Source organism: Erinaceus europaeus, chromosome 1, assembly GCF_950295315.1.
Source record: "Erinaceus europaeus chromosome 1, mEriEur2.1, whole genome shotgun sequence".
Lineage (NCBI taxonomy): Eukaryota > Metazoa > Chordata > Mammalia > Eulipotyphla > Erinaceidae > Erinaceus > Erinaceus europaeus.
In genome coordinates this window covers 184,163,154-184,191,094 of record NC_080162.1, presented here as the reverse complement: position 1 = coordinate 184,191,094, position 27,941 = coordinate 184,163,154, and the positions used below count along the sequence as shown (strand labels likewise).

General features: G+C 39.3%; 1 protein-coding gene across 4 annotated transcripts in view; it reads right to left on the bottom strand.

Annotated features, from left to right (window-relative positions):
• The window catches only part of SLCO5A1 (solute carrier organic anion transporter family member 5A1), a 171,914-nt gene that overhangs the window by 52,147 nt on the left and 91,826 nt on the right, over positions 1 to 27,941 (bottom strand). For 3 of the 4 annotated variants that reach the window (XR_009552133.1, XM_060200476.1, XM_007527185.2), the window contains one exon: positions 9,869 to 10,033. The exons of the other annotated variant lie outside the window; for it this stretch is intronic. Coding sequence is in view for 2 of the 3 variants with exons in the window: in XM_060200476.1 (XP_060056459.1) it covers positions 9,869 to 10,033 (165 nt within the window). In the remaining variant the exon portion in view is untranslated. The remainder of the gene's footprint in view (positions 1 to 9,868; positions 10,034 to 27,941) is intronic. 4 annotated transcript variants of the gene reach the window in all.

The window sequence follows — 27,941 nt, the reverse complement described above, 5'->3', positions numbered from 1 at the left end:
AACCCTGTCTAATGATCTGAGGGGAAATGCTTCTAGTTTTTCACCATTGAGTATGATGTTGGCTGTAGTTTTGCTACATAGAGACTCCACTATCTTTAGGAATTTTCCATCTATTCCCATTTTATGTAGTGTAGCTATTTCAGCTTTCAGCTCTCTAATAACCTTGAGATAATCAGTGTTTTCTTCCAGAGTCTCATCTGATGTGTCTGCATTTCTGATGACAATTCTTTCAAACTCTTTACTCACTCCTGTGATTATTTCCTTAACTAGTGTTTGGATGTTGACCTCATTATTTTGTGCTTCAACCTTTGGGGGGCTTTTAGCTGGACTCTTGTCCTGGTTCATCTCTCCAATATTTCTTCTTGTTGGTTTAACCATTTTATATAGTATGTTATGAGGCCCCTCTGCCAGTATTTTTCAAATTACTGATCACTCTTGCCTGGATTGACTTGTGTCTAAATTAGGTAATTAAAGGGTTCACAGTTGTAGAAATTGACAGTTGTTTCAATATTATTTTAACCCCTGAGTTGGAGCACAGTGGCTTAGAAGCCTCTTTTGTTCTTTTTTTTTCCCCCTGTAGGCTATGGGAGCCTGAGGGCTTTTACACTATAAGTAGGCTTCTTATCTTAATCACTGACTCCTGAGCAAGAGCTAAAGCAGGATGAATCAGAGATAATCCAGCGGTTATTCAAAGAGTCACAGCCCCACTGCTAGGCCACTGAGGTTTAGATTTTCTCCTGTGTTTCCTCATTAGTTCTCTGTTTCCTGGTCTCAGCAAGGGCCTTCCCCTCACTGTTCCAGATTCTGAGGGCAGTAGCAATGGAGACTCATAGTTGCATTTGGTGATTCTTAGGGAAGTCCTCTCTGAAGTAAAATGGCAAAATATTGGTCAATTTGAGTGTCTGTAAATGAGCTGTTTACAAAAATCAAGATTTTGTAAGTTTGTTAGTAAGTTTTTGGTGAATTTTCATCTAATTCAACCATTCATTCTAGAGACATGACTGAGAGTCAGGGCGGTCAATATTTTCATTTAATTTTTTTTGTTCATTCATCAAATCTTCTGGGAATATTTTATAAACTGTTTAAAACAAAGACAGGGTGCACTCAGTAGCAGAATGCCCTTCTGTCTGCTTTGATACTTCATTATTTCCCCCTGGGTTTACAGCCCTTTCATAAAGCTCCCCAGACTTTCTCAATTTGATTTTTATACACAAGTGAATCCTGCTCTGTATACACAATACAGTATTTATGACTAAGGTTCTCAAGAGGCCTCTGGGTCATTCTAAACATCACTGATCATCACTAAGAAGTGAATATGTAATAGAAATCTGGGGAACACTGGGCTGTGTGTCCTCTGAGCCCCCCAAAAATAATCCCTTACAGTTATGTCTCACTTCATTTTTTCTCTGAATGTGTGTATGTGTATGCATGAGAGACTAACCACAGATATCAGGACAGTGCTATTATTACTAATCAGCAAAGATGAATAAGGCAACATCTCCTCTACCAAATTGAAGGGGGATTCAGTGCTGTGGTGTTCCTACCTATCTATCTATCTATCTATCTATCTATCTATCTATCTATCTGAAAATGTCAGTCTGGAGTAGTGAAGCTCCCAAATAACTACTAACCCCACTCTCACCCTCACCCCTACCCCCAAAAAAAACTCCATCTATTGATATGCAAGAGAGTTAGTCATTTGGTCAACTAACATTTCACGGCACCATGCTCTAATAAATGAAAATAAAACACAACATCTTTCCTGAAAGCTATGAAAAACAAAGATATTTGAGGTTAAAGAATGAATAAATCAGAGATATAAAGATATAATTCTATTTGGCACTAATTTGACAATTTTATACATAATATGCTGTACTCTTGAAGCATCTCTATCATTTTTATTACATCTCTGAGACTACTTCAGTTCAGGTGAAATAATCTCTCTGCCCTTCAGATTGGAAGCAAATGTTCTGCCTTTTCTTTCATTTCTTTTCATTTCTCCATACTCACACCTTTTCTCTCTTCTTATTCTTAGCATCCATTTCCTCAAGCTAAGCTATAAACATTTCCCACATTTCATAAGTCCTACTTTCACTCTTTTGTCTTAGGTTCCTTTTCCCGAGTATTTCATAAAGTGAATACTATTTATTTACTACGGTTGCTTTCCAGACACTATGCTATGCCCACCACCTTTCCCCATTTAATCTTCACAATGGCTAACCATAGAATTAATGGATTTGTCCAGAGACACAGGTGATCTCCTAGAGTCCTGAGTCTAAAATGTCCTTAAAATGAGATCCCTCTGTACTCTCACTGGTTTTCCAATACATGTCAGAATGCCAAACCCACAGAAGACACCTTATAAATAAACACTTCTCCACAGATGGATTAACAAGGGAAAAAAGTACCAAAACTCAAATCCCTCCAAAATCAATCCTCTTAACCAGTCCACAACTTCTCTTGCCCACTACATAATAAGTTGAAGGGAAAAGAAATATCACAATAAAAATTTTAATGAGACCAGGGAGGTAATTTAGCAGGTAGAGCTCATGTGTTTCTGCATGAAGTCCTCTATCGGATCCTAGGTGCCATATAAAAGCAGCAAAACAAACAAACAAATAAAACCCAAGGATCTCCATGAGCCCCGTGGATAGTAGAATAGTACTTCTGTGTCTCTCTTCTAAATAAAGAATAAAAATTGGACCAGAGAGGCAGTTCAGTGGTATTACACCTGCCGGAGGACCTAATTTCATAGCTGGCATTGTATTAAAAAAAGAAAACCCATTTAATGAAATAAGACATGAAGAGAACCAGGTGGTGGCATGCCAGTATGATGCACACATTACCAAACTCTAAGACTAGAAATCAAGTCCTCAGTCCTCACCCGCAGGGGGAAATCTCACAAGTGTTAGAGCAGTGCTATATATGTCTCTCTCTCTTTTTAAATAAATCTTTTATTTATTTATTAATTTATTGTTGTTGTTGTAGTTATTATTGTTATTGATGTCATCATTTTTAGATAGGACAGAGAGAGGTGGAGAGAGGAGGGGAAGACAGATCAGAGGAGAGAAAGATAGAAACCTGCAGACCTGCTTCACTGCTTGTGAAGAGACTCCCCTGCAGGTGGGGAGCCTGAGGCTCAAAATGGGATCCTTACTGAAGTCCTTGCGGTTTGCGCCACATGAGCTTAACCCTCTGCGCTACCTCCCGACAGATATATATATATATATATATATATATATATATCTTCTCTCCCCCTTCTTCGCTCCCTTCTCCTTCTCCTCTTCCTCCCCTCCGTCCCTCCTTCTCCTCCTTCTTCTTCTTCTACTCTCTCTCCTGTCAAAAACATTGAAAAAAATGGCCACTGTGAACAGTGGTGGAGTCATCATGGAGACACAAAGCTCAAGCAATAATCCTGGTCAAAGAAAAGTAAAAAGGTATAAAATGCAACCAAGTTCTTTGAAAACCAGGGCAATCTATACAGAATAAATTTGAATGATGGATTGCTTGGTGTACAACTTGCAAAAAATTGCCCTATATATTCTTCAGCTGAAGACAGCAGCACTTCTATGATAATACTGCTGTGAGAACTGCGAAAGATGCAGAGATATATGTCTTAATTTTTCAACAGCCTAGATAAATAATGACATATCCTATTTTACAAATGAGAAACAGAGAGAGGTAAAGTTGTGGCTAAAACCATGCATTTATTCAGTGACAGAGTTGGGATTCAATCAGAGTTCTGAGAACTACAGCAGGTTGCCCAAGGCAAAGAAAAATAATATTGATGTTAAACAAGGCCAAAGTTCATGATGATGAAACACTACAAAAAAAAAAAAAAAAAACTACAGCGATGAACTGATTAGTATTTCATACCCTTGTAAGGTAATAATATAACTGTGGAGAATGTTTATTTGGGACAAGTGGCTTTAGGAAAATTATTTTTTTAAGATTTTAGAACAGGGAGAAATCAAGGTTCATTCTAGTTCAAACAGAGGAAAAACTGATAAGCCTTCAGTCATACAATGGATTAGTGGCACAAAAGCTGTCATCCTTACATGGTACTGTTTCCCTAGTGTAATGTTGAGTCGGCCTCAATTGTCCTGCTAAATTGAGGCAGTGTATATGGAGGGCACTGATCCCGAGCAAGTATGAGACACGTTGATTAATATTCATGCATCATAACGGATCTGAGGAGCTTGGGGATAGCTAGTCCCAGTTTGTCAGCATTATTTACTGATGAAAGAGAGTGTGATGATTTATACTTGACCTCATTAAGTGCCCTAAACAGCTGTGGGTATGGAGCTAGAATTACATAACCAGAGGGGGGGAGTATATAAAATATAAACACAGTTTAACATATCAAGATGATTTTCAAAATATTACAAGCTCCAACCAAGGCTTCATCCTTCAGTGTTCTAGCCATACATCAGTGGTACCTAAGATAAAAGGGAGTCTGACTCTCCTTTCAAGGCTTTCCCATCATTTCAAGTTCTTTCTCTCTCATCTCTGGGATTTCACTGCCATGGGCTAACTTTTTCAGCTAGAGATGGAGAAGGAAAGAAACCACAGCACCAAGGCTCCCTTCAGTGCAGTAAGGGCTGGACTGAAGCCTGTGCCATGCACATGACAAAGCAATGCACTATCCAAGTGAGCTAGTGGGCTATTGGGAAAGTCCTGACGCACTTTTGCACAGAAACACACACACACACAACATGATTTTTTTTCTGACAACTCAAGATTTTGATGGCTAACAGATTTTTTTTCTAAGTGCCAACTTTATCATATTCAATGTCAATCAATAATCCCAAATGGATTAGCAGAAAGAACATAAAGGAGAAGAGTGCGTAATGTGAAGACAGATTCACTGTGGTGTGGAAATATATAACCAGAAGGATGAAGGGGGTCAAGTAAGGTGTTTTAATGACAGTCTCATCAGTCACTGATGTTCCAATCTACCTCCAGAATAGCAATGACTCGAGTGATTACAATATGAACCAGTAATGCTGATAGCCCCCAGCAGACTCCTTACCCCAGTACTGAAAGTACTCACCTCCCCTACACACATACCTGCTTACCTTGAGAGACCTCCTTCTTTCCTTTTATTTTACTGAAACATACGAAGAGAAAGGTTCAGAAACAGAGAGAGGAAAAAGCAAGGGAAGAGAAGGAGAGACAGAGGGAAAGGGGAGAGGGAGAGAGAGGGGCAGAGAGGGAGAGAGAGGGGAAGAGAGAGGGGGATAGAGGGAGAGGAAGAGGGAGAAGGAGAAGAGGAGGGAGGGAGAGAGAGAGAGAGAGAGAAAGAGAGAGAGAGAGCCTGCCCCGCACCACCCTGCTTAGTTCTGCCCTGCCCTGCCCCTGCCCCTGCCCCTGCCCCTGCCCCTGCCCCTACCCCTACCCCTGCCCTGGTGGAGCTGAGGATTGACCCTGGAACTTTAGAGCCTCAGGCATGAAAGTCTTGCACAACCATTATTGCTGTCCTCCCCATCCAGGTAAACACTGCTTCTTAAATTGATCTGTGTATTTGTTTACCAGAGTAAGTCTTATGCTTTCCTGCTCTTTATCTTTAGTTTAGCTACTGTTCACAGAATATAAATATCTTTGCTTCCAATGGTCAAAAATCTACTTTTCTTTAAAAAACTGAGTTAAAAGTCATTTCCACCATGAATTATAGCTCACACTACTGTAGCAGCCAAAATAATCTCTGCAACACACATCTTCTTTTAACTTATTTAAACAGCTTTGCCTAAACTTATTTAATAAATTTTCTCTTCATAAATGTGTAAGTAGTTGAGGGTCTGTACAGAGCTGCTGTCCAACAACAAATCAGTTGAGTCTATGAACAAGGACCCAATTTTGATATGCCTGGAGTTCTAACTCTACCACATAAACCAAACCCCTTTTACTCAAAAACTTTGTTGGATAAGAAATTAAAACCAGGGAGTCGGGCTGTAGCTCAGCGGGTTAAGAGCAGGGGGCGCAAAGCACAAGGACCGGCATAAGGATCCCGGTTCGAACCCCGGCTCCCCACCTGCAGGGGAGTCGCTTCACAGGCGGTGAAACAGGTCTGCAGGTGTCTATCTTTCTCTCCTCCTCTCTGTCTTCCCCTCCTCTCTCCATTTCTCTCTGTCCTAACCAACAACGACAACAACAATAATAACTACAACAATAAAACAACAAGGGCAACAAAAGGGAATAAATAAATAAAATAAATATTTAAAATATATATATGTAAAAAAAAAAAGAAATTAAAACCATTTAAAATTCTTATTCAGATACATTTCTGAATGTCCCATACTTACATAGAAAGGTATTTACATAACTGAAGATCTCAAACTAAATGCATTCTTAAAAAATAAAAATTTCTCTTTGAATTAACATTTTCAGTGTCCTTTGGATAAACACCTGAGTGGTATTGCTGCATCATAAAGTGATCCCATTTTTATTTGTTTAAGGACTGTCCAGGTCTCCTAAAGGGATTATACCAGTTTGCATTCCCATCAGGAGTGTAGCAGAGTTCCCTTTTCTCCACAAACTCTCTAATACCTGTCCTTTCCTGGTTTGTGGAAGTAACTCATTGTCTCAGGTGTGAGGTGGTATATCCATATAGCTTTAATTTGCATTTCTTTAATGATAAGTGAAGTGGAACATGTCTGTCTATGGGCCGTGTGTATCTCTTCTTTCGAAAACTATTTAGTTCTTTGGTCCACTTTTTCATTGGGTTATTTGTACTTCTTTGGTAGATCTATACCAATTCTATATAGATGTTGGGTATCAGTTACTTACCAGATGTGTGATGTGCAAATAACAATAATCTGAAGGGATATATGCACCCCTCTGTTCGTAGCTGCATTATTCACAACAGCCAAAGAGTAGACGCAGCCTAAATGCTCACCAGCAGATGACTGGCTAAAGAAGTTATAGGATATATATTCTAAGGAATACTACCTTACAATAAAAAAAAGCTGATACTGTGTCCTTTGGAACAAAATGGGTAGAACTAAAGGTGATTGTGCTTAGCAAAATAAGTAAAGTGACAACGACCAGATGGTTTCACTTATATGTGGAATCTAGAGATCTAATTCACATGAACTTGCAGAAACAAACAAACAAATAAAAAAAAACAAAGAGAAGCAAACTGTTTCTAGAATTTGTGAGAACTATGGTGGCTATCTTTGGGAGGCAGGAAGGTGGGGACACAATTCTGATAGTAGGGGTGGTGTGGAGCTGTACACTGTACTCTGACAGTCTGTAACCTAATATTAATCACAAGTAAAAAAATTTAATCTCTACTCAGAGAGCAGAAGATTCAACTGATAAAAAAATAAATAAATAAAAACAAGGTGGCTTTTTAAAAGAAATATCCTTGTTCGTTCTTATGATATGACATGTTACTCTGTTCTCAATCAAGCCAAACATCTTAGTTATTATTTCTTATCTACCTGAAAAAAAGGAGAAAAATACATGAATTGAGAATATAATGTCTATTTTTATATATACAGAAACAGGGATACCGAGCAAAAGAGAGAAAGAGACCACAAAACCGTTAACTTCCTTCAGTGCAGTGAGATCTGGGCTGAAACGTGGGTCATGCACATCGCAAAGCAACACACTATCAAAGTGAGCTATTTTACCAGCCCCAATATCATGTGTTTTATCAGAACACAACAGACTGACACAGTTTTTATAAACTGCATAAAATAAAACTACTGGGTGAGGGTAGATAGCATAATAGTTATGCAAAGAGACTCTCATGCCTAAGGCTCCAATATCTCACGTTTAATCTCCTGCACCACAATAAGCCAACACTGAAAAGTGCTTTGGTTTAAAAGAAAAACTACTAATGACAGAAAAAAAAGGAATAGAATTGGTGGTGTTGCTTATTTATTTATTTATTTATTTTATTTATTTATAGCAGAGCACTGTTTAGCCCTGGCTTGTGACAGTGATGAAGACTGAACCCCATCAGCACTATACTATCTCCCCAGTGCCCTGTAACTTTGCTTCTCATGTTGCAGCATGGAGTGGAAGAGGTCCTCGAGTTAACTTTATCCAGCCCTGTACCCTCCTTACCAAAGGAGTCATATACCATGACCTTTACCTTGAATGTACCACTGTGAAACTCTGCAGTCAAATTCTCCAGGTTCAAATAAAATCCTTTATTTTCCCCTAAGAAGTTGTTCATCCAGCCCCTGCCTTCATAAATAATTTAGAAATAACCTTGATCAATATGCTTTTATTGTGTATCAGTTACCACCTAGCTTAGCACTATGCCACTGCCTTAGTAACCGTAGGAGCCAGAATGGCATCTGTAAGGAAAAGGCACCCTGACAACTTTAGTCCCAGGAGCACAGAGGAGGGACCACAGTGTTTCCCCGTGTGTATCCTGAGGATTCTATTCAGGAGAAAGAGGCCTCTAAAACTGTCATACCTCATGGTTAAATGAATTTGAGGAATACTGTAGTCCAAGCCTCCTTAGAATTTCACAATGCACATTGACATTTGGAGATCACAAAAAAGTCCTGCAACAAAGAATTCTAAGATACTTAAACTCAAAAAGTCCAAAATTTTATCCATCTTCTTTCTAGTAACACCTTTAAAAATTGAAACTAAGGAAGCATTGTGTAACTTCATTTAACATTTGTGTAGGTTCATATCTAACTACCAATATTTGTGTGTGTTCAGACCTAAATACAAGGTAAATCTTGGTTTCCCTGTTCAAGAACTGTCCAATAAAGAATTAATATGAAATTAAAATATAACTATAGCATTCAGATTTTCTGACAACCAAACTGTAAGTTAATCTGCAAATTTTATTTCAACATAAGGAAAGCAAACATGTTTTAAAATCAAGTAAAGAAAACAATATAATTGAGGTCAAAACTATATTGGTCCAAGCAGTATACTCTTCTTTTATAAAAATATTTCCTATGATGGTCCCACAACCTAATTATATCTGTCTTTATGTGATCATGAAACAGAGAACAAAGTGATTACCTAAACAGTTTAAGTCACCTCCTCTTCCCATAACAATACAATTTTGCCTATTACTTTTTTAGGTAATTCAAGTTTGCTGGACTTGAATGTGAACTTGAAAGAGAAAAGAGTAACCAAAGACATCAGACATATTATTATATTCCTCCCTTGACTGTCTAAATATATTCTATTAATAAGTTGGCCTCAGGTAGACACAGTCATTTGACCATCTTTGAAACCACTAATGAAATATTCAAAATATTACATAATACAGTACATTGAAAAATCTTTCCAATTTATATTTCCACATTTCTGATACCTCAAATTTCCATAGGGGAAACAAATTGTACACTAAATCTTATGGGCATATGTGTTGAGCTCTGCAAAAAGTTGTTTGCCCAGATCTAAAATATTTCTGAACAAATTTCATAAAGTTCCAGTCTAATTACAACATCTCCATCTGGTTGGAATCTATTCACATTTGTGAAGGCTAAAGTCCTGACACCTTCAAACTGATCTAACATTTGAGATTATCAATTACTGTACATTTAACACTTCAAGATTCATGTCAACCCATGAAAGACTCACTCTAGTATGATTTGAATGATATTACCTATTTCATTCTTTTTAACTGAGAACATAAAAATGCAAAATTCTCTTTTTCCAGAGCACAGTTCATAAAAAAAAAAAAAAAAAAGTCAGACAGTAATACAATAGGCTTCATGGAGAAAATTTTCAAAGACTTCCTCCCTCCTAATGCCTGGAGACAGGGGTAAGTGTTAATGGATTTAACACTTAGATGTTAGTATGAACGTTCTCTTCACTCATTGCATCTTAATTCAGTGATCAAAAATGACCATGTTTTCAAGGAGCTCTAATGTCAGTGCCTTACCAGTGTAGATGCTGGCATTGGAAGCTGGAATACCAAACTGTGACTCGATGAACTTGGGAATGAAGGTAATGAAAGCAGTTACAATGGCACTCTCAGCTGTGTATGACAAACTCACAAAAAGGAATGTCATGTTGCTTAAGATCCTGACAGCTGCTCTTGGTAGGTCTACAAAATGACAAAAATGACAAATGAATGTTATAAACAAGGGATGGAAAATAAAATAAAATTGTTTTTGAAATGAACTGGAAATAGCCATTCAGCAATTATTTGAGACTACTGAATAAGGAACAAAAGTAGAAAAGCCTAAGAACTGGTCAGAAATCACCCTCCCATTAAGAGTCAAGATAGTTTCAAATGTTCAACTAGAAAAATTTTCAACTAGGAAATTATTAAATCAAGTTTCTAAGAACATGCCAAGACACAAACATCTTTACAAGAAGTATCCAAGCTATGATTACTGAATCAATGGTTTCAAATAAAATTCTTTTGCATTTTAGTTGATTAGATTGATACTGTTGTGTTTTTGTTTTTGTTTTTGTTTTTGTCAGTTCCTGAAAGTCTTCTAAATGTGTAACATACCTGCAATGATGAGTCTCAATTAAAGTTTCAACTTTACCTACCTAACAGCCCTAAGAAAATGCATTTCTGATCAGTTATCTCACTGTTCTGGCTTTGTAGATGTCCACAGCAAAACTGGTGCATGATATCAGAACACCGATCTTCTAGCCTCATTAAAAAATAGGAAATCGTTTTGAGTTACAAGGACATAAGGGATGAGATCACCATGTCAGGTAGTTTCATGCATTTTGTGTTAGGGGAAAAAGAGAAATGGTCTTCAAAAGAGAAGAAAAGTGAGAGGTGAGGGCTCAACCCCTGCTTGGCTACCTCTTCAGGAAGCGATAGCTTGCCTTGAATTCTAAGCATTCATCTTACAGCATTTTTCATATCATGCTTCCAGAAATGTGTGCAAATATATTCCCAACAGCACTGCTCATATTCAAAACTTGGGAGAAATCTTAAAAGTCCAGCAATGAGAAATGTTTAAATAAATCACAGCTAAGCCATATTAAATACTATGCAGTAGTTAAAAGTGAAAGAGTTCTATGTTAGTGAGCTAAAGGCAAGAAAATTTTATTTTATTTAATTTTATTAATGTATAGTATAAATTGTAGAACTATCCATCTGTGTGTATAAATGCATATTTAAGTGTTAGATGAAATATTTGATACAAATAAAATGAACTATGGTAATGTACTTATTTATCTTGCTTTCTTTTTTTTTTTAAATTAGTGATGCACAACTTTATAAGATAATAAGGTCCCAGTTTCACACCACTTCTATCACCAAAGTTCTATGTCCCCATATCCCCAAGGATAACCACCATAGTTCTCCCATGATCTTGGAAATGGGTGGGTTTTTTGTTTTTGTTTGTTTTGTTTGGGTTTTTTTTTTTTTTGCAAGTTTATGTGTTTCAATTCTGTATATTCCACATATGAGTGAAGCCCTCCAGTATTTGTCTTTCACTTCCTTACTTATTTCACTCAGCATAATCAGCTCCAATTCCATCCATTTTGTCCCAAAGGACACAATGTCATCATTTTAAATTGCAAGACAATGTTTTCATATGCTGTTTAATATACTCTTCTCCCTCCCTCTGTACACATACATACATACACACACACACACACACACATATACACACATAAAGCAGTAAGAAATTGTGTGAATATAACAGGAATAAGATTGGTAAAAGAAAATAATAAGATTCTTGTGTATATTATTTTGTATTTTGCGTATCTACAACAGGAATTAACTCACATTCATGTAATATTTATAAATCTTCATGAAGATAAGCCACATTATTTTGCTATGTACAATCCCCTCAATTACCCTAAGTTATCTTGTGTGTTGTAGAATAATAAAATCACTTCATAAAAATTCAGCAACACTTACTTTTAAGCTATAATCCATAACCAATTCACCAGAATTTAAAATTTAGGTTAAGATAATATGTATTATTGTTTTAAAATATAAATGAGCTTTCAATATGAATAGACATGAGCCCTAGGTCTGATAGATGGGGTTTACAGTTACAGATGGGGTTTACTTTTCCCATATTTCGGACCTACCTTCTGCCTTGATCCAATTTTTTAGTTCTAGTCTCAACTCTGACACCATCTTTACAGACAATACTGTTAGCCCACCTGCATGTTAGCTGTTGGGATCAGGCAAAAATTAGTAAAGTCATGGGCCCCTGGAATATGTCTAAAATAGACTTCCTAGCTTCTTCCAAGATATGAAGACTCCATATCTCATCTGCTATATTCTTATCTCTAGGTTCCTAATTCATATGTTCTGCTTTATATCTTGATGCTTTTCAGCCACCAAGTTGCAGATGCTACCATGATGCTAACCTGACTTCCCTGGGCAGACGACTAACACCAATGTGTCCCAGAACCTCCCCTCCCCAGAGCCCTGCCCCCACTAGGGAAAGACAGAAACAGGTTGGGGGTATGGGTCACCCTGTCAACGCCCATGCCCAGCTGAGAAGCAGTTACAGAAGCCAGACATTCTACCTTCTGTACCCCATAAAGAATTTTGGTCCATACTCCCAGAGGGATAAAAAAATTGGGAAACTTCCAACAGAAGGGATGAAATATGGAACTCTGATGGTGGGAATTGTATGGAATTGTACCCCTCTTATCCCATAATCTTCTCAATCACCATTAAATCACTAATAAAAGAAGAAAAATTAAAATATAAATTAACTTTAGTGTTCTTTATCTTCATTATTCATCTAGAGTTCAAATAAACATTTAAAAATAAGTTACAATGCATATCTTAACTTTTACATAAACACACCCAAAAAAATCAAATAACAAAAAAACTCAAGATTGTCTTGTAAACATTGCTTATCAATATATAATACTCAAATTTAATTTTTTTAATTTTAAGATTTCCTGTCAGCATTTAAAATCTCAAATTAAGTTTAGTTATTATATTAAAAGTTAATGTGTTGAATCTAAAACATATGGGAAAGTGTAAAAAAAATCCAAGGAAATAACATGTACTGTATAAACACTAGTTAAATGAAAGTTATAGTTATAAAATGATTTTTCTTTTATATCCACTTGATATGGTAAAATTGCCTTCTAATTTCAAAAATAACTAAAAATATTTCTTTATTTTTTTACAGGAAAAAAAATCCCTGCCTGCTGTTCTTTAAGAAAAATTTAACAAAACTTTAGACTTTTAACAACTTTAACATTCCTCATTCTTCCATCCTTCTTCCTCTTTGTTGCCACTAAATTTTCAGTCTATGTACCTTGCAAGAGTAGGGTGTGGTATCTAGGTTGTTTCTTAAGTTGGTGAGGCTAGGAATGAGTAAGTAGTAAATCAATCCATTGAGAATAACGGTTGTATAATTTCCAGCTGACAGAGAAGGGATATGAAAAGGATAACTGGATATAAATGGGAATTGAAGGTGTGAATTCATAATTTAAATAGATAGGTAGATAGGTAGGAAGGAAGGATACAGTATCACTGGCAAACAGGTAAGATGACAGATAACCAATTTGTATGCATATGTAATACACACATTTCCTATCTCTTTGTAGGAGAACTTGAAGTTATGACACCCTAAATAGCAATGAGTCCACACAGTACTCAGTTCTTGTTTCCCAAATGCTATTTTCCACCTCAAAAAGAAGACAGCACAACTACAACAATAAAACAAGGACAAAAGGGAATAAATAAATAAATAAATATTTTTTAAAAAAATCAATGACCAAATCTGGAACATTCTGAGCTCAATAAATGCTAACAGCAATAAATGAATGTTTACCAGTAACAAAGTGCAGTCAGTCCTCATCTTTCACAGATTTGGTATTTGCAAATTCGCAACTCCCCAGCATTTATTTGTAAGCTCAAGGTCAATACTAGCAGTATATGGCCATTTGAGGACACATGCAAAGTAGCCAGAAATGTGGTTGCTCACTCTGCCTTCTTGATTCAGCTTTCATACAGTGAACTGATATCTTTTTCATAATAAGTTGTCATATGTTTTGCATTTTATGTGTCTTTAAGTACATCATTGTTTAAAACTGTCTGAAAAAGATAACTCAGCAGTTCAAGAGGCAGCATAGTAGAGAGAGCATTGAACTCTCAAGCAGGAGGTCCTGACTTCAACGCCTACCATTGCATGTGTCAGAATGATATCCTAGTTCTCTCTCTCTCTCTCTCTCTGTCTCTCTCTCTCATATGAATAAATATATCTTTTAGAAACAGAGATATCTCAACAATAGCGCACAGGGCTTGCATTCATAAGTTTCCAGGTTCAACCCTGGAACCACAAAAGTCAGATTTAAGTGGTGCTCCAATTCCCAAATGCTATTTTCCACCTCAAAAAGAAGACAGCACAACTACAACAATAAAACAAGGGCAACAAAAGGGAATAAATAAATAAATATTTTTTAAAAATCAATGACCAAATCTGGAACATTTTGAGCTTAATAAATGCTAACAGCAATAAATGAATGTTTACCAGTAACAAAGTGCAGTCAGTCCTCATCTTATAAATATAAATATAAATAAAAGATATCTATAGATGATAGACAGATGGCTGATAGATAGATAAATAGATAGATAGATATTAGACAGTTGATTAAAAGAGACTGATAGGGGAGTCGGGCTGTAGCGCAGCGGGTTAAGCGCAGGTGGCGCAAAGCACAAGGACCGGCATAAGGATCCCGGTTCGAACCCCGGCTCCCCACCTGCAGGGGAGTCGCTTCACAGGCGGTTAAGCAGGTCTGCAGGCGTATATCTTTCTCTCCTCCTCTCTGTCTTCCCCTCCTCTCTCCATTTCTCTCTGTCCTATCCAACAACGTCAACAACAATAATAACTACAACAATAAAATAACAAGGGCAACAAAAGGGAATAAATAAATAAAATAAATATTTTAAAATAAAAAAAAAAGAGACTGATAGATCTTTAATGGTCCCTCAAGCAAATCTATTGTCCCTGAGGACAAAGAAGGTTATGTTCCATATGGGGAAATATATGCATTAAGCTTCTTTCCAGCAAAAGTTATAGTACTGAGGATCATGGCACCAATGGTGTTTTGTTGTTGTTGCTTCTTTTTTTGTTTTATCAAAGCACTGTTCATCTCTGGCTTAAGGTTGTGTGGGAGACTGAACCTGGGATTTTGCAGCCTCAGGCATGAAAGTCTCTTTGTATAACCATTATGCTATCTAACCCCAGTAGATGCCCTCAATATTAATAAACCAGTTAAAAAATTAAATAAGGCATCTTTAAATAGAAACACACATAAAACAAGGTTAATGGATGAATGATGGGACAGAAATCTGACCCTGCATTTCCCCCCACCCTACCCCAAGTAATGTCTCAGTGTTCTCTAGAAGACTCAGTGATCATGGTGGTTTTATTCAACGCAACTAGCACAAATAATGAGAACTGACTCTATTTACAGAGTACAGCGTGTTTCCTCATAAAGTACTTATAAATTATTTATTGACTTACAACACTGATGTATTATTAACTTTAAACATATGGTAGATACAGTCATAGCCAAGGTGATTAAAATTCATCTAACTGCTAACAGAGCAAATAAACACTAGATGGATTCTATCGCGATGTATGGGTCACAGCATCACTTCAGTGGCATACAAAAGCTCATAAATCAGGAGGTGATATCATCAAAGCTAAGTTGGGGAGTACTATATAAAGTTATAGGCTTGCACTTTAAAAAAAAAAAAGATAAAGGTCATAAAACAGAAGAAGGGATGGTAAAGATTCAAGGAGACTAGAAGACATAACTAGATAAAGCATGACCTTACACTACAACTGAGATATAAAGGACACAATTGGGATAACTAGCAAAATTACTGAATCAATGTTTATTTCATGATTCTTGATGGCTATTCTATGGGCATGTAGTAGTATTCTTGCATTTGGGGAATACACTGATAAGGGGGGGCAGTAAAGCATCAAGTCTGCAGAGACTTAAAACTACCAGCAACTGGAGAACTGGACTACTTCTGTGACTTTTCAAAGTTATTTCAAAAATACAAAGTTTTAAAAGTTAGGCAGTGAGGACTTCTAGGGTGGAACTATGACAACTCAGTCATGAAATTTTGACTTGCCCCCAGAAAACAAGCATTAAAACAAGATAACACAACAAATTTCATCAAAGAATAGCTGGAATTTCTGGTAAAGAATAGAACATCACCTCAAGGACCCAGGTTCAAGCCCCTGGTCCCCACCTGCACGGGGGAAGCTTCGCAAGTATTGAAGCAGTGCTGCAGGTGTCTCTCTTTCTCTCTCCCTCTCTATCTCCCCTGCCCTATAGATTTCTAGCTGTCTCTGTCCAATAAAGGTAATAAAATTTTTTTAAAGAAAGAAAGAAAAGAAAAGAAAAGAAAAGAAAAGGAAAGGAAAGAAAAGAAAAGAAAAGAGCATCACTAGCTGAAAGTTGGTGATTGTGCATGGACAGCAGCAGCAGGAGAATAGAGAGATAAGGAGTCAGGCAGGAATGAGGCACTGCATTGCCAGCAGGAGCCAGATTTTCAATCACTTCAAATCCACATGGTGGCTTTAAAGGACCCAGACAGAACCACTCAGTCACTAAGTGGCTTAAAAAGAGGAGCTTTGGGACTGCTGTTTTGAGTCGTAAAATCCACAGGCTCCTGAGGAAATCGCAAGAAAAAGTCCAAAGGAACCAGGGAACTGAACACTGTATTCCTGTGACATCAAAGGAGCCTATCAAACTCCAAGGTGTCACAACTGCTATAGAAACCTGGGGACTGCCAGGTTCCAGATGCCATCAGGACGCCGGCCAGGCTTCCCTGGACTGAAGACCCCACCAATGTGTCCTGGAGCTCCGCTTCCCCAGAGACCCACCCTAATAGGGAAAGAGAGAGGCAGACTGGGAGTATGGACCGACCAGTCAACGCCCATGTTCAGCGGGGAAGCAATTACAGAAGCCAGACCTTCTACCTTCTGCAACCCACAAAGACCCTGGATCCATGCTCCCAGAGGGATAGAGAATGGGAAAGCTATCAAGGGAGGGGCTGGGATATGGAGATTGGGTGGTGGGAATTGTGTGGAGTTGTACCCCTCCTACCCTATGGATTTGTTAATTTATCCTTTCTTAAATAAATAATAATAATAATGATGATGATGAAAGAAACCTGGTGACTGCCAGGTTCCAGATGCCATCAGAACGCTGGTCAGGCTTCCCTGGACTGAAGACCCCACCAATGTGTCCTGGAGCTCCCTCTGCTTCCCCAGAGCCCTTCCCCACTATGGAAAGAGAGAGGCAGACTGGGATTATGGACTGACCAGTCAACGTCCATGTTCAGCAGGGAAGCAATTACAGAAGCCAGACCTTCCACCTTCTGCAACCCACAACGACCCTGGGTCCATGCTCCCAGAGGGCTAGAGAACGGGAAAGCTATTGGGGAGGGGATGGGATATGGAGATTGGGTGGCGGGAATTGTGTGGAGTTGTACCCTTCTTATCCTACAATTTTGTTAATGTCTCCTTTCTTAAATAAAGAAAGAAAGAAAAGAAAAGAAAAGAAAAGAAAAGAAAAGAAAAGAAAAGAAAGGAAAGGAAAGAAACCTGATGACTGGTGTCAGACTACCCAGAAGGCAAGGAAAACAGAGTTCCTACTTTCAGAAAGTAGTCTGGGAAGAGAAGTAGGTTTGGGATCTCTCCTTCAACACCTCTAACTAGGACTCTGCTTAAGGGACATCAGGTGTCATAATACAAAGCTCTTTTCCTCCCTCCACAACTCACATACAAAGCAGAATCCAGCACCACCTGTGACCAACAACAGAAACCAAAAATAAAGTAAAACTATGAAGATGCTGGTTCTGCAAAACTAAACTGAGGGCCAGAAACTTAACGATGCAAATCCAGAAAATACATTGTTGTCTATGGCCATAGCACCCTGAACGTGCCTGATCTCATCTGAAAATACACTGTCAGAAAATTAAAGCCATGCAAAATTCTCGATTTAGTATAATGGAAAAATGGATTAAGAAACAAGTTCATCAGATGCCCATACCAATGTGTCCTGGAACCCCACCTTTCCAGAGACTTAGCCCACTAGGGAAAGATAGAAATACACAGGGGGTATAGTTGGACCTGTCAATGACCATGTCCAGTGGAGAAGCAATTACAGAAGCCAGACCTTTCATCTTCTGCACCCCATGAAGATCTTTGGTCTAAACTCCCAGAGGGATAAAGAATAGGGGCCCTTCAGGGAGTCAGGCGGTAGCACAGTGGGTTAAACGCAGGTGGCGCAAAGTTCAAAGACCAGCGTAAGGATCCCGGTTTGAGCCCCCGGCTCCCCACCTGCAGGGGAGTCGCTTCATAGGTGGTGAAGCAGGTCCATAGCTGTCTATCTTTCTCTCCTCCTCTCTGTCTTCCCCTCCTCCATTTCTCTCTGTCCTATCCAACAATGATGACATTAATAATAATAACTACAATAATAAAACAAGGGCAACAAAAATGAATAAATAAATAAATATTTTTAAAAAATGGGGGCCCTTCCAATGGGGATATGGAACTCTGATGGGAATTCTGTGAAACTGTACCTCTCTTATTTCACAATATTGTTGATCATTATTGAATCCCTAATAAAATAAAATAAAAATACTTATATGTTTAAAGAAAAAGAAAAGAAACAAGTCCATGGGTCTGGGAGGTGGCACATCTGGTTGAGGATGCTTTACAACACACAAGGACGCATATTTGAGCCCTCAGTCCCCACTTGCAGGGAGAAAACATCACAAGTGGTGAAGCAGTGTTACAGGTGTCTTTCTTGGAACCATATACTCACAATTTTTATGTTTAATATGTAAACCATTATTAAATCACTAATAAAAATGTAGAAAAAATGAAATCAGACAGTAGACTAGTGAAATAGCTCACTTAGTATGGTGCTTTGCTATGTGTGTGATCAGGTTCATGCCCAACCCCCACTGCATTAAAATATGTTTCTGTACCTCTCTCTCTCTCTCCCTCCCTCCCTCCCTCTCCCTCTTCCCCTCCCTCCTTCCATTCCTTCTTCTCCATTTCTGTTTCTATATACCTAAAATAGACCTACCAGCTATTTCCAAAATGGAGACCCCAAATCTTCATCCACAATATTACAGCCTTTAGGTTCATGATTAGTCAATAATTTGCTATGCTTTCCATCTTAACTCTTTTTTAACCAACAGGTTTCAGATGCTACCAGGATGCCAACTGGACTTCCCAGGACAAGCAACCCCACTATGTGTCCTGAAGCTCCACCTCCCCAAATCCCTACCCACTAGGGAAAGAGAGAAGCAGGCTGGGAGTATGGATTGACCTGTCAATGCCCATGTTCAGTGGGGAAGCAATTACAGAAGCCAGACCCTGGGTCCATACTCCCAGACGGATAAAGAATAGGAAAGCCATCAAGAGAGGGAATGGGACATGAAGCTCCAGTGGTGGAAATTGTACCCCTCTTATCCTGTGGTCTTATCACTGCTCCCATTTTATAAATAAAAACTTTTTTTTAGTATTTTTCTTTTTTTTTATATTTTATTTATTTATTTATTCCCTTCTGTTGCCCTTGTTTTCTTGTTGTAGTTATTGTTGTTACTGATGTCATTGTTGTTAGCTAGGACAGAGAGAAATGGAGAGAGGAGGGGAAGACAGAGGAGGGGAGAAAAAGATAGACACCTGCAGACCTGCTTCACCGCCTGTGAAGCAACTCCCCTGCAGGTGGGGAGCTGGGGGCTCAAACCGGGATCCTTGTGCTTTGTGCCAATTGAACTTAGCCCGCTGTGCTACCGCCCAACTCCCAGACAAAAACTTTAAAAAAAAAAAAAAGGTAGCAAAGAGGTTGCTTAATTCATAAATTTGCCACCAAATATCTAACTTTTAGGTTGCAGTCTCTCAATTCATATAAGTTTTTCAGTGTCATCTGTAACAGTGTCATTCAAAAATCATAGATACAGCGAAAAGCACGATGGAGATGAAATAATAATAGTGATCACCTTTTAACATTTAACACTAAGACTTACTGTAAATTCAGTCATAGAGGCAAGTTAACACTAAAGCCAGAAATGTCTTTACCACTAGAATTAAAAAAAAAAAAAAAAAAAAGGACAGAATGAAATACAAAACACCAAAATTCAAGGTTATGTCACGTAAAGTGAACTAAACTTAGAAACTGCTTTTAAAAGAGGGGTTACTATCAGTGGCCAACCATTCACTCCTTCCCACATGCTCAGTAACTGTGGTGCAGATGACCCCATCCAGCCACCACCTGACCCATCAGCACCTGGGTCGGGTATCACACTGCAGTCATAACACAGCTGTTCAGAGATCAAGTTGATGTGACCCCTCTCTGACCTTGCAAAATCCTTTATTCAAAGTCTCAGAGAATCTGAGATGCATGGTGTGAATGGATTCTGGTGAAAACTAACAGGAGACAGGCTATGTGAAAGACCCGCTCAGTCTTAGTGCAGGCAGTGACTACAGGCTTGTTGTCATAAGCCTCACAGTTCACGGTGTTAACAGAAGGCAGCAGGTATTGATAGGTTTGTAAATTCTGAAGCATCAGAAAAACATGTCTGGATGTCTTTTTCAGTTACACAGCACTGTGTCAAAGGAACGCTGCTTTACAGGATTCTTTTTTTTTTTTTTTTACTTTTTTCAAACCATCTTTATTTGTTAGAGACAGAAATCGAGCGGGCAGGGGAGGCAGAGAGGGACACAGCCAGACCCCTGCAGCCCCGCTCCAGCACTCGTGAAGCTTCCCCCTGCAGGCGGGGACCGGGGGCTCGAACCCGGGTCCTCGTGCCCTGTGATGCGAGCGCTTAGCAGGTGCGCCCCCGCCCGGCCCCTTTTTATCGTTTTCACCAGAGCCCTGGCCAGCTCGGGCTTCCGGCGGTGCGGGGCCCGAACCCGGGACCCGGAGCGCAGGCAGAGTCCGCCAGCCTGGCCACCCGCCGTCCCCGGCGCCTTCCATCCGGTCCGCCTCTATTCTGCCTGCAGAACCCGGGCCGCAGCCCTCCGCCAGCGCGCCTCCCTGCGCCTCGACCTCTGCCAAGCGGCCGGCACGGGGAGCGGCCAACCGCTCGGGCCGCTTTACAGGATTCTTATCACATTTCCCCAGGGCAGGTGTCAGTACATCTCAGCCCCCTGCTCCACCACAGACCCTCAGCCTCCCTGAAGTGCTCCTCCTTCACTCTCTGAGTCAACTCTTCTGTGACATGCTCTCAGCAATCCCTACCAAATATAAATCTAAGTTTTCAATTTTGTTACTTTTTAATTAGAATGAGGAGTGGTGTCTTTTTCTTTTTTTTCCAAATACACAAATTATTTGAAGTATTATTACCATGAAGCCATTGACTAAACTTTTTTTTTTTTTACTTAGAAACTCACATTTATACCCAGGTAAAATTTTTAAAGATTAATTTTTAAAGATTTAAAATTTAAAAAATTTTAATTTTTAATTTTTAACCAAGCAAATAAAAGATAAGCTAACCAAGCAAAAAAAAAAAAAACTGAACCCTGCTAATACTTTCCTTAATTTTTTGACATAAATATTTTTAATATAATATTTTTAAATATTTATTTATTTATTCCCTTTTGTTGCCCTTGTTGTTTTATTGTTGTAGTCATTATTGATGTTGTTGTTGGATAGGACAAAGAGAAATGGAGAGAGAAGGGGAAGACAGAGAAGGGGAGAGAAAGACAGACACCTGCAGACCTGCTTCACCGCCTGTGAAGCAACTCCCCTGCAGGTGGGGAGCCGGGGGCTTGAACCAGGATCCTCAGGCCAGTCCTTGCGCTTTGCGCCACCTGCGCTTAACCCACTGCGCTACCGCCCGACTCCCAATATAATATTTTTTATTGTTAGAAAGAAAGTTTTGGGGGCTACCAGGTAACTCACAAAATAGAGTGCACAGGCTGCCACATACAAGGACCTAGGTTCAAGTCCCAGGTCACCACATGGGAGCACCAAGAAGGGTGGCAGGGGCAGTGCTGCAGTAGTTTCTCCCTCTCCCCTCTCCTCTTTCCCTTCTACTCTCTCCCCGTATTCCCTCTCCCCTCTCTCCTTTACCCCTCCCTTCCCTCTCCAATGAAAGAATAAATCTTAAAAACAAAAAATTCAATCAGGGCAGATGGCATAATGGTTATGCAAACAACTTTTGTGCCTAAGGCTCTAAACTCCCAGGTTTAATCCCTGTCACCACCACAAGCCAGAGCTGAGTATTGCTCTGGTAAATAAATAATATGGAAATAAATAGGTAAATAAATAAATAAGAAAAAATGAATCATGAGGGCGATCCTAAAGAGCTTGTTGTCTAAAAAGAAACTGAACCAACAACCCAACCCAACTCATCTGTATCTGTACCCCAAACCACCTCCTTCTCCAATACACACATGCTAAGCCAACAATTCCTTGCCTTAACTCATCCAAGGCCAACAACCTAGAACTCACTAGACTCCTTCAGACTAGTCAGTGCTAAACTGTGCATGTTGTCCTGCCCAGCCTTTCTCATGAAAACCCCAGTCGAATGTCTGACCTTGATTTCCCTCTTAGAATTGTTTCAGTCTCCTGACCAAACTCTGGTGCTTCCTCACTTTCTCTTGGAAAATGTAAGTAGCAAATTCTTCTCTCACTTCACAGACCATCCATGTCACCCCTCAGTCACCTCTATAAATTCAGTTCCCACAAAGAAGCTGCATTATTCACAATAGCCAAGGAGTAGAAACAATTTAGATGCCCATCAACAAGTAACTGGATGAAGTTATGGGACACAGATTCAATGAAGTACTACACTGCAATTGAAAAAAAATTATGTGGAGTAGGGTGGATGTTCGGCTTCACAGGGGGAGGGGGGAGGGGATGGGACACAGTCTTTTGGTGGTGGGAATGGTGTTTATGTACACTCCTAGTAATGTGTAGCCATATAAATCACTATTTAATTAATATGAGAGGGGAAAATTGATAGAATGTCTCAAACTTTTTAAAGCACAGAGCGAGTCTTGTTAATACATAGGCTGAGTCTATGATATGTTGACTCTTAAAAGCTTAGACCAGGGAGAACAGAAGCAACAGGTGGCACAGCTATGTACAAATAATGTCAAAGGACATAAATTATGGTGATGTTGTGTATGATACAGCAAATCCTAAAAAAGGGATATTTCAAAGTTAACCCAATTGCCAAATAATGTGATTATAGCAATGACTATCTATTGTCTTCTTAAACCCTAAGACAGCAGGAATCTCCCACTTCCTCTATAGAGACTATATTTCCCCCAGTCCTGGAACCTCTAGGGTGGGGCTCACTTTCCTGCATGCTTCTCTCAGTTCATACCAAATGATATTGCAGCCACCAATTCCAACCTAATCAACACAGTGAGTGCCACCTCAGTATGCTTCACTTCAGACTGTGTCCAGAGACATCAGGCATGGAATGTCAACCCTTCAGCCTCATTACTCGGGTGAGACCTTTCTTTCATAGTATTCTCTAATTCCATTCCAGGCGGTTCATTTCCTAACAAAGTCCCAAAACCTAGATATAGACCAGGTCACGTGAAATAGAGCATATGTTCACATGTATCCATAAACTAGGGCAAAATATATACCTGAAAGCAAAAATATATAATAGTCTGTAGAGAGTAACTATCAAGTTCCTAATGAAATAGTGTCTACTTAGACTTAGATACCCTCCTCACCTACTTCCTATTACAGTTCTCTCACTCACTCCAAAGCTAACCTTATCAAAGCAAGGACTGCAAAAGTTGAATAAGGACAAAAGACTGGCATACTTTAACAATGACTCTTTAGTCACTATCAGGCCACCCCATCAGCTGGGGCCCTATTCGGGGAGTCCTGAGATTCCCAAGCAGACATGATGGGCCTAGACCTCGATAAATTATTCTCTCCAGGTTGTGGGGTCTAAGGAACCCTCCTGCACTGCTGTTGGGAATGTCATTTGGTCCAACCTCTGTGGAGAGCAGTCTGGAGAACTCTCAGAAGGCTAGAAATGGATCTACCCTTTGATCCTGCAATTCCTCTCCTGGGGATATATCCTAAGGAACCCAACACACCCATCCAAAAAGATCTGTGTACACATATGTTCTTAGCAGCACAATTTGTAATAGCCAAAACCAGGAATCAAGCCAGGTGTCCAACAACAGATGAGTGGCTGAGCAAGTTGTGGTATATATACACAATGGAATACTATTCAGCTATAAAAAAAAAAAAAGGTGACTTCAGCATTTTCAGCCGATCTCTCGGATGGACCTTGAAAAATTTATGTTAAGTGAAATAAGTCAGAAACAGAAGGATGAATATGGGATGATCTCACTCTCAGGCAGAAGTTGACAAATAAGATCAGAAGAGCAAACACAAGTAGAACCTGAACTGGAATTGGCGTCTTGTACCAAAGTAAAAGACTCTGGAGCTGGATAGGGGGAGAATACAGGTCCTTCAGAGGACCTAGTAGGGGTTGTATTGTTAAATGGAAAACTGAGAAGTGTTATGCATGTACAAACTTTTGTATTTACTGTCGAATAGAAAACATTAATTCCCCAATAAAGAAATTTTAAAAAATAAAAATAAAATTTAAAAAATTCTTCTTTCCATTATTACTGTTCATTTCTATCAGGAACAGCAAAACAGACCCCTTTGTGGGACCCCATAGTACCTTGCCCTCAACTTGGATCAACAACGGTAGAGAATGTTCCATCCTCCGATGGGAGGCTGGACAACATACTCTATGCTACACCTAAGGAAGATGGGTCTTGATATTGGGGTAGCTTGGAATGTTCCTACTCATGATCACAGAATGTGAGCTCAGATTTACAGGGATGCAGAGGTCACACAGGCTCCTAAGCTAATTATGGGCCCCAGATCATATCAAATAGATGGGGTTTACAGTCAACAATATTTATACCCCTTTCCCATATTAGGGAGCTATTCTCTTCCCTGATCCAGATTTCTGGTCCTTTTTCCAGTCATGACATCATTTCCCCAGACAATAACTTGGATCCACCTGCCTATCAGATTTCAGACTCAGGGGAAAAAAGAAAAAAAAAAAAACACAACTAGGATAGCCACAGACCCTTTGGAATATAACTAAAATATGCCTACTAGCTATCTACAAGATGGAGGACCCCCCCCCAACTCTTCATATGCACTATTCCAGCTTTTAGATCCATATTTGTTCAATAATTTGTTGGGCTTTGTATGTTAACTCTCTCTCTTCAGCCACCCACCAGGTTCCAGATGCTAGCATGATGCCGACCAGACTTCCCTGGACAGACAACCCCACCAATGTGTCCTGGAGCTCCGCTTCCCCAGAGTCCCACCCCACTAGGGAAAGAGAGAGAGACATGCTGGGAGTATGGATCGACCTGTCAATGCCCATGTTCAGCAGGGAAGCAATTACAGAAGCCAGACCTTCCACCTTCTGCATTCCACAATGACCTTGGGTCCATACTCCCAGAAGGTTAAAGAATAGGAAAGCTATCAGGGGAGGGGATGGGATACAGAGTTCTGGTGGTGGGAATTGTGTGGAGTTCTACCCCTCTTATCCTATGGTTTAGTCAATGTTTCCTTTTTATAAATAAATTTTTTTAATTATGTTGGGGGAGCAGATGGTGGTGAACATGGTTGAGTGCACATATTACTGTGTGCAAAAACCCAGGTTTAAGCCCCTGTTCCCCATCTGCATGGCAGATGTTTCATGAGCAGTAAAGCAAGTCTGCAAGTGTCTATCATTCTCTCTCCCCATCTCTATCCTCTGTCCCCTTCCAATTTCTCCATGTCCTATCAAATAAATAGTAAGAAAAAAGAAAAGAAAAAATAAAAAATGTCCATCAAGATTGTTGGAGTTGTAGTGTTGGTAACAAGTTCCAGCACTAAACCTGGTGGCAAAAAAAAAAAAAATGATTATATTGTGCTCTTTGGAACAAAATGAATGGAACTAGAGGAGATTATAGTGAAATAAGTAAGGAGGTAAAAGAAAAGGAGGTAAAAAAAAAAAGGAGGTAAAAAAAAAGGAGGTAAAAAAAAATTGAATGTTTTTGCTCAAACATAGAATAAAGAGAACTGAAATATATTAATTTTGGAGGGGGAATCCAAAATGTCTAAGACTTTGTAAGAACTATGGTGATCATCATGGGGTGGGCGACAGAACTGTGCTGATGGGTGAGCTGTGGAACCCCTGTCGTGTGATAATATAGCAAACCAATATCAAATCATTAATTTAAAAAAAGTCCTATGTAGGGCCAGCAAAATTGCTCTCTTGGGTGCTGCAGTATTTCTGCTTTGTGCATGACCCAGGTTTGAGCTCAGCCCCAGTGCAAAGTGAAGCTTTGGTGTTGTTGGGTCTCTCTCTCTCTCTCTCTCTCTCTATCTATCTTATCTATCTGCATCTAAAAATAATCCTACACAAATTATAAAACGGCTCCCTTTCACACAGCACCTGAAATTCTTTGAAGCCCTTCTTTTGTAGGTTCTTAAAGTGCCTTGACTTTTCCTTTACTTGTTATCATTTTGCTTTTACTATGTGTGTACTTGCATGCTGTGGGCTACATCCAAAAGATGATGAAACATACCATCATCATGCAGCTAAAACCTCAATTCCTTTATGCCTCAAAGCTTTGCTGTAGCTCATGGACGACCACAGGTGAAACTTTGGCATGTCTGTTCCCAGCAGTATCAAACAATTTTGTATCACATCTTTCTGTAAAAGCAAAGCAAAGTAGCTCTCCCTATGGAACACAGTCAATATAGGACCCAAGTGCTCCCATTTGCTGCTCATTTTCTTTGAATCTCCTAAGTTCCTCGGTCCAACAGTTCTTACTGTCCACATCCACGGGGCAAATAGCATCCCCTGTCAACCAATTGAAGAGTAGATGGAGCTGGAGGCCCCTTTCCTGCCACAATCACCTCAGAGGAGTTACTCAGACACTTACCTACAAACAGCAGATTGAGATAATAGCCATCATGGCTCAGTGTACATCATTAATGGTTATAGCTCTACCTACTTTAAATCTGACACTGATGAGCATTTGTATATGTCTAAGTAAACACTATTCTGGAGACTAACTCCACAGTTAATTTACACGTAGTAGTATAAAAATAGCTGCTTTAAAAAACAGGTGCTTTCTTTATTATTTTTCTTTCTTTTAATAAATTTACTTTTTAAGCAATTCTTTTTCCAGGTCTGTTGCTATTTACCTTTTAAAAGTAGACTCTGGATCCAAATTTAAAGGTCTTGATTACTATAGGAAAATACACAAACAACAAAATGTGGGGGTAAGAAATGAAGCCAAAAATTAGAAATAAAGATTTAAATGGTGGCCTGGGAGGTGGTGCAGTGGACAAAACATTGAACTCTCAAGCATGAGGTCCTAAGTTCAGTGCCCGACAGCACATGGACCAGCACATCTCCTCCTGTCTTTCTCATGAATAAATAAATAGTTTTAAAAATAAATAAATAAATATGTAAATAGTGCAGAAGTTCTAGTCTCCCGGGCAAAAGTGGGGGAGAAAAGTTAAAGATGTATGTGAGAGTCTTTCGAGACTCCATTTCCACTCTGAGTTTTCTGTTCTCTGAAGTCTAAAGTTGTGTGGCCATCATTAGCAGAAGCACAGGGACACTGTAGAGTATTGACATATATAAAATAAGTTTTTCCCAACTCTGTTCTAAAGTCTTGGTGCACATACTGTGGTCCCTGGATCACCACTGTCCCTATCAATAAAGAACTTGATAAAAATGCAGATTCTCAGGCCACATCCAAGATCACTTCAATCAGACACTCTGGGCCTGGAAGCCAGGCCTTTAAAAAGTCATCTTCTATGTTGTATGCTTTGGTTTGGTCTTACTCTCCCCCCGCCAGAAAAATTGGTTTGGCCCCTGCTAGTTTCGCGGGCCCACTTGTCCCTGCCCCAAGGGAACCCCTACAGAGTTACAGAGTTCTTGGCACCACCGCATGAGGAGAAGGATGTAGGAGAGTTCTGTGTGGTGGTTAGTTTAAGGGTCTCTC